Genomic DNA, 7,629 nt, shown 5'->3' with positions numbered 1-7,629 from the left:
TCTAAATATAATTCTAAACTTTAATTTATTTTTTCATGAACAAATTCTAATTTATTAACCTAATTTTCATTTAATAATATATAATTATTATTTTAAATTTATTTTAATAAGATAATTAATCGATATCAATATCTAACAAGTAATGTATAGGATATATATAGATACAGGCTTGGATAATAATTCAAGAAATTAATAGGGTATTTATAAAGTTTGAATACTACACGAGAGAGAACTACGAGCAAGTCATTTTCAAGCCAATCAAACCACCTTATCCTTTAGCAAGAATTTTCTCATCTGAGTTTGATTTTAGAACACTAGATCTCCACATCACCTCTATCCAATTTCAACTTAGTTTCTAGGAACAGTCTTCCACAAATTTTCCAAGGACAGTCTTTTTCCATTCAAAACTTCAAAGCCTAAATGCCTAGTCTAACTTGTGTATCAATTTATGAATTAAAATGGAGGTTAATTATAATTTTGGTTTTTATCTTTTCATTGTTTCATGTGTCAAGAAACTTAGATTTTTATCTTTAAAAAATAACAAAATTCAAATCCAATTCTTCCAATAAAAAATACAATAAAAAAAATCAAGCTTTTCTCGATGAAATTTTTCGTTGGAGAAAGTTAACATTCCATCAGAAATGTATTTTTTCAATGAACTATTTCGATGGCAATTCCATCACTAAAAGCATTGTCAGTAATATTTTCTGTCACAAATTTCTATTGGAAAAAGTACATAATTTCGTCCAAAAAAGACTACAAAATTATCAATTGTATTGCATCAATTCCATTGAAAAATATTAAAATTTCGACCAAATTTTTTGTTGGAAATACATTTTCAACAAAATTTCATAAAAAATTCCAATAGAATTTTCGTTGGAAATGCTTTTTCAATGGAATTGCGTTAGAAATTTCCTAAGGAATTTTCCGTCAACGGAATTTCTTTGGAATTTTCCATACAATTTCTATTGGAAAAGCATTCCAACGGAAATTTGGTAAAAATGTCCAACTGAATTTTTTGTTGGTAATGCGTTTCCAACGAAATATTCCATTAGTAATTTTTGATGGAATGTTTCGTTGATAATGCCTTTTCAACAAAAATTTTCATTAGAAATGCTTTTCCAATAAAAAATTTCGTTGAAAATTTTTACAAAATTTTGTTGATGATGACTAAATTACCAATTGACATCCACAATTTACGGCCAAGATTTATAAGAAAAATGCACATTAAAATCTAAAATTTAAAATCAAGTTGACACAATTAAAAATTATCATAAACACACAATATCTAAAAATGTCAAACAAATATAAACATAAAGCTAAATGTGCTATTGTATGCTATACTGACAAAGTATCTAAGTTCAAAACTAGGAAAGACGCACCATATCATTAAATGTTTTTTTCTTACTCGTTAGGATTTGAACTTGTAGTACTCGCATTTCCTTATTTCGAAAGCGCATTACTCACGATCATTGCTTTCCATATGTGTCATAAATTCTTTCATACTTTTCGTCATTGCTTCCGTCATGTTTGCCATTGAATTGGCACTATTCTCCTTAATTTCCTCACGTATTTTACTCAAATCTTCTGATAGATTTTCCAATTTTTCTTCCAATGCAATTGCAGAACTAGTAGTATTTGATATGCTAAGCCCACACCTTGACTTAAATGTTACTACATTGCTATGTGTTGAACTAAGTATAGCTATAACAGGCACTTGAGTACCAAACCATAAACGTGAGTGCGTGTAGTCTCCATCCCTCCAATCACTTCAGTGCAAGCATGTGGATCAAATTTTGATTGAGAGAATGAATCTTCTCCATACTTTTGCGATAATGCGAAATTATACATTTCCTACAAAACAAAATATTAAAAAGGATTAGTATTCAATTATATCATCAACTTTGAAGTAAAAATCAATCAATTTTTTACATACACTTGTAGCTTTAGACTTATTGTCTGTAAAATCACTGAGACTCACTAAATAGCTGTGGGTGCAGTTGAACACTTCCAAAAAGCTAACATCTCATTCCATCTCGATTGCTTGCATTCATTTACAACTATATATACTCAATCATAATGCATATATATAAATAACATGTAAAACATATTATACATACATTATAGAAAAACTAAGGGAGGAATAATTTAAACTTGGGGAGGGGGGAAGGGGGGTTGCTTAGGTTCAAACCCAGTCCTACATGCTTTACAAACAATCTTTGATTAAATGCTTGAAAAGTAGTCATAAATTCCATTTTTTCCAACATAGTGAGTTCAACTTAGTGAGTCTATAAAACCTATACCATAGTCTTGTAAGGAAAAATCCAAGTCAAATTACTAAATATACAAATTAAATTTAGTTCGAATGAAAATGCAGAAAACCATACATATAAATGTCAAGTAAGATTAATTTTTTTTTTGTAAGTGACAAGTTTACACCCTTATTCTCTTAGATGTTGATTAAAGTTTGAAGTATTTAGTCAAATATATTTTTTTTAAAGTTAAAAGATCATGATGGTTATGGTGAAAAGCTGATAGGAGTTAGTTTAAGTGTGAAGGTTTGCATGACCCTGTTGCAGTGAGATGTACCGGAGAGGAGCCAAAGCTTGAGAAAGAAATGGGCAAGGCAAGGCAAGGCCGGAAGGGGACCGCTAAAAGGGACTACTCAGAACAGGTGTAATGTAGCAGGGGGAAGACATTAGCAACAAAAAGGGTTTCTTTCAAATTCCTAGCAAGAAGGAAAAGGATTGACAGAGAAACAAATAGATGGGATCAAACGACTCATTCTCATCCATGGCATTTGGGACCCACAAGAAATCCCTTGATTAGAGAGGCAGCCAATGAGAAGACAGAGATCAGGATTAACTTTACAGTTTCAACCAATAAAATTCTAGATAAGGCCATGTTGTGGACCCAAAAGCGCAATCGTCCACTGTCGAGAGGCCCCAAAAGTGCATCGAAAGGCTGTTAAAAATGCTATAAAAGACCGGTTTGTGGGTCACATTCCCCACCATATACAAAATAATTGTAACATTTCAAAGAGGTTCTCAAATAAAGTGCAATTCAACATTTCCGGTTGCCCTTTGGCTTGCAACGTTTTACTCTGATTTTATTTTTTAGATTAATTTCTAATTAAGCTTGAAAACTTTTTTTTATTAGAACCCCAGTATTTGTTTAATTTGAACCAGTCCGGACGTTAGCTCCATGATTTCTACAAAAAATGTGGCCAACGCCGTTGGTGGCAAAACGGCAAGAGCTTGCGATAGCTGTATAAAGAAACGGGCTCGTTGGTACTGTGCTGCTGATGATGCTTTTCTTTGCCAAGCCTGTGATTCTTCTGTTCACTCGGCTAATCCACTTGCTCGTAGACATGAAAGAGTTCGCTTGAAAACTGCTTCTCTTCAGTCCTCAGGTCATGAAGCTCCTTTGGAGAGCTTTGCACCATCTTGGCATAAAGGGTTTACCAGAAAGGCAAGGACGAGGCGACCCACGAAGGCTTCTATTCATCAAAAGCTAAAAGCTGAGCATACGAAAAGGAACAGCAACCCCTTTCCTCTCGTGCCTGAAATTGGGGCTGATGAGATATCGTATGAAGAGAACGAAGAGGAGCAGCTTCTTTATAGGGTACCAATATTTGATCCCCTTGTTGCTAAACTATGCACTTCTACAACGTCAAATGAAGCTGCTGTGAGCGCTGTAGGAAACGACGTTGAAACAGCTGATGCTGCTGTTAGCGAATCTAAAGCTTTCCTGGCTTGTAATGGACAAGATGCGGATGGTTCACATGGGCTTTTCCCGTCTGAGATGGATCTTGCAGAGTTTGCAGCTGATGTTGAGAGTTTGCTTGGTAAGGGTCTTGAAAATGAGTCCTTTGGCATGGAGGACCTGGGGCTAAAGGACTCTAAGGAGAAATACTTCAGGGACTGTTCCTTAGGAAACGGTAAAGTGAAGATTGAAGATGAAGAGAGTTTTGAAGCTGTTGGAGCGTGCCATGTCGATTCTGAAATCGATATGGCGAGAGAACCCTTTAAGTTGAATTTTAGCTGTGATTCTCCAGGCAACTGTGGAGAGGAAGATGAGTTGGTAAAGGAAGAGGTAACTGTGAAGAGTTATGAGGAATACGAGGAGGATACTGCAAAAAAGAAGAAGAGGAAGATACTTTTGAGCCTGAATTATGAATCGGTAATCACTGCCTGGGCAAGCCAAGGATCTCCATGGACTTCTGGTGGCCGCCCAGATTTTGACCCAGATGAATGCTGGCCTGATTGCATGGTAGGTTACTACTTCATGTTCCCATATATATGCTGTGCATCCTGCAGAGAGGCCTACGGTATAGTTTAGAACAAAAAGGACGAAAAAGAAACCAAAAGGACTTATACTTAATTACTCGAAACAACATTATAGCATCTTTCTAGTTTGCTTTATTTTTCTTGTTTTCAAACATCAACAACTTTCTAGGCGTCAAGCTATTGTTGATTACAAGATTTTGTTTTTCCAGGGCACTGGTGGAACAGAAGTTCACCACACCTATAGTGATTTGATTGGAATGGGAGCCCACCAGGCATTGGGAGATGGAGGAAGAGAAGCAAGAGTATCAAGGTATAGAGAGAAGAGGAGAACAAGGTTGTTCTCGAAGAAAATAAGGTACGAGGTTCGCAAACTGAATGCGGAGAAGAGGCCTCGAATGAAAGGGAGGTTCGTCAAGAGGGCATCCTTTCTTGCAGGACCTGCTTTTCCTTTCGTCAACAAATAGCTGTTTGAACAATTTGTTTGTACTAATCACCGGTGAACTGATGTGAATAACTGGCTAGTATTTAGGCCTTCAATGTTCTATACTCTCCAAATAATTAACAAATAAAAGGTAAGTTTCTTAGATTTCTTTGTTTTCTCCCACATTCTCTTCCTTTCTTTCCTGAAATCTGAAATCTGAAGAAGAATTGGGGGAATTAGAAAACAAGAAAAAAGGTGGAGCCGTAGCTAATTTGCTAGCTTAACTGGTTAGTAATAAGGACACGGAAGGAGAAGAAAATGCAGCTAAAACACCGTACTGCCAATTATCATTTACTAGTAGAGAAATAATTGATTAATGCTTTCATGTGTTCATTATATTCGACTTGTGCTTTTGTGGATGGGGTTCATCATTTACGGACAACTAACAGATTTACCAAATACAACAGTACAAGTTAGGCAAACAGTGGTCGCCCTGCTTGCCCTGAAGATTTGAAGAGATTAGGGATAGCAATAGGTACTTGTTACTGGACCTGCTTATGTAAGATTAGGGTATCAAGTTTGGGACGGATTCAGATAGTGATTTTATTACTCGTATCGGGTTCAAGTAGGATTCAAATACCATTTTTTGGTTACCTGCTATCCAAACCCAATTATCATTTATAAATATTTTATTATTATTTGAATAGTTAAATTAAGATTATACAATTTTTACCAACTTTACAAGTAATTCTTTTTGTTAAAAACTAACAAATATATGAAAAGTATGATTACTCTAATTAATGTGATGACATTAATATATATAAATTAAAAAATTATTAGATAATTAATTATATTTAAATAATATGAATATCATATCATATTATAAAGGAATATAATTATTATATATATATATATATACTTTTAAGATAAATATATTTAATTTCTATTTTATGTTAACATTACAAAAATTATAACTTATAAAATTATTAATTATAATATATATACCATTGTTTGTATAAACTAATAATATATACTTAAAGAGAGCTTTTGAGATTAGAATAGTTTTGGAACCTAATTATTTTTTTTAATTTCATGAAATTAAGGACAAATCCATATAGTTAATTAAATCAATTCATGAAATTATGATTATTAATTAACTTGTAATGTCTTTTAATATATATAGTTTATATATTGTGTTAATTTATAAGAAATATAATTACTATTATATATATTAAAGTATTTTAGTATATATACACTTAAAATATAAACATATTTACTTTTTATTTTGTGTTAACATTACAAAAATTATAATTATAAAATTATTAATTATGTTTGAGATATTTGTTTCTGATTATTTAAACTTAAATTTTATTATTTTTGTGTTTTTATTAATTTAATTATTAGTAAATTATATGAAATATATAAGAGAAATATTATTATATATGGATATGGGTACGGATTTGGGTTCGAGTAATTAGGTACCCATGAATAGCATTTTAAAATTTTTTTACATAATCGGGGTTTTTAAATGGGTTAGGATAATTATAGGATAGAGGGGATGTATTAGGATTAGGATTAGGGTAGTAATTTTTAAAAATATTCAAGTAGTTAATAGATTTCAGATACTTTATTTCTTATAAGGTTAGGGTTTTGGTACTTCAAAATTAACGAGTATTTTACCCATTGACAATTGTAAAAGAGATCTAGTTCATTGTTCACCCAATCAAGAAAGAATTTCTAAGAGGGATATTTAAGGACATAACTTTACACTTTTCTTATGAATTTGAATATACGTATAGAAAGTATAATCATAATAAAATAATTTTGAGTAGCGACAGATCCAAAATTTAATTGTAAGGAGCCAAGTACAATTAGATAATAATAAATTATTCTCATTTTTTAAAAAAAATTATGAGAAATAACCTTCTTTATAAGTCCAATTCAAAAATGTTTCTCATTATAATTCTAATTATTTTTATCCAATATTTGGCATTACTTGACAACTGTAGAAGAGATCGAGTTCATTGTTCACCCAATCAAGAAAGAATTTCTAAGAGGGACATTTACGGACATAACTTTGCACTTTTCTTATGAATTTGAATATATGCATAGAAAGTATAATCGTAATAAAATAATTCTGAGTAGCAATGAATCCAAAATTTAATTTTAAGGAGCCAAGTACAATTAGATAATAATAAATTATTCTCATTTTTTAAAGAAAATTATGAGAAATAACCTTCTGCATAAGTCTAATTCAAAAATGTTCTTCATTATAATTTTAATTGTTTTTATCCAATTTTTGACATTACTTGACAACAATGCCCTTTAAACAATTTCAAACAAATTAAATGGACTCGATTTTCTCTATCCCGTTATCCAGACAAAAATTTTAAAATTAAATCTTGATTTCTCTCTCTTTTTAAATACTGTCTATCTCACCATCCAACTTTCTCTCACCATCCTAAAAAGTAGAAATGACATCAAGACATGTGTTTTGGGTTCTTGGGTTTATTGGTTTATATTCATAGAACCCCAAAGTTAAGAAGTTGAAGTTAGTTAGATATATCTGTAAATTAAAACACTGCATGACTTTGACAATTTAAACCTAACTGCAAGAAAGCAAATCAATTAGTTATTAGGCATTAAGTTATCGATTTTTAGACATTGTGTCATTAAAATAGTAAAAAGAAATCTTTTTATACTTTAGTATTCGTAATTAACAAGGAAATTATCCAAAGTTATATAAAAATATAAGAGTAAAGAAAAGAGATTTAAAAGATAACTTATAGTTATTAGATATAATTAGGAGCCTAACATTTTGTGTTATATTTAATATTCTTTTTAAAAAAATTATACTAAATTTAAGTTACAAATTGTTTTGGGTTGGTTTTTGGTTTGTGACGTTTACATATACATAGA

General features: G+C 31.4%; 1 protein-coding gene across 1 annotated transcript; it reads left to right on the top strand.

The window, feature by feature from the left end:
* Positions 1 to 3,015: 3,015 nt before the first annotated feature.
* LOC18609260 (zinc finger protein CONSTANS-LIKE 16-like) lies at positions 3,016 to 4,873 on the top strand. The gene is made up of 2 exons (XM_007044286.3): positions 3,016 to 4,272; positions 4,499 to 4,873. Exons 1-2 carry the CDS (start codon positions 3,205 to 3,207, stop codon positions 4,751 to 4,753), a joined length of 1,323 nt encoding a protein of 440 aa, XP_007044348.1. The 5' UTR covers positions 3,016 to 3,204; the 3' UTR covers positions 4,754 to 4,873.
* The last annotated feature ends 2,756 nt before the right edge of the window (positions 4,874 to 7,629 follow it).

Source organism: Theobroma cacao, chromosome 2 (genome assembly GCF_053813885.1).
Source record: "Theobroma cacao isolate CCN51 chromosome 2, ASM5381388v1, whole genome shotgun sequence".
Classification (NCBI taxonomy): Eukaryota; Viridiplantae; Streptophyta; class Magnoliopsida; order Malvales; family Malvaceae; genus Theobroma; species Theobroma cacao.
Note: the sequence above shows the minus strand (reverse complement) of the source record. Positions and strands in the feature narration are given on the sequence as shown.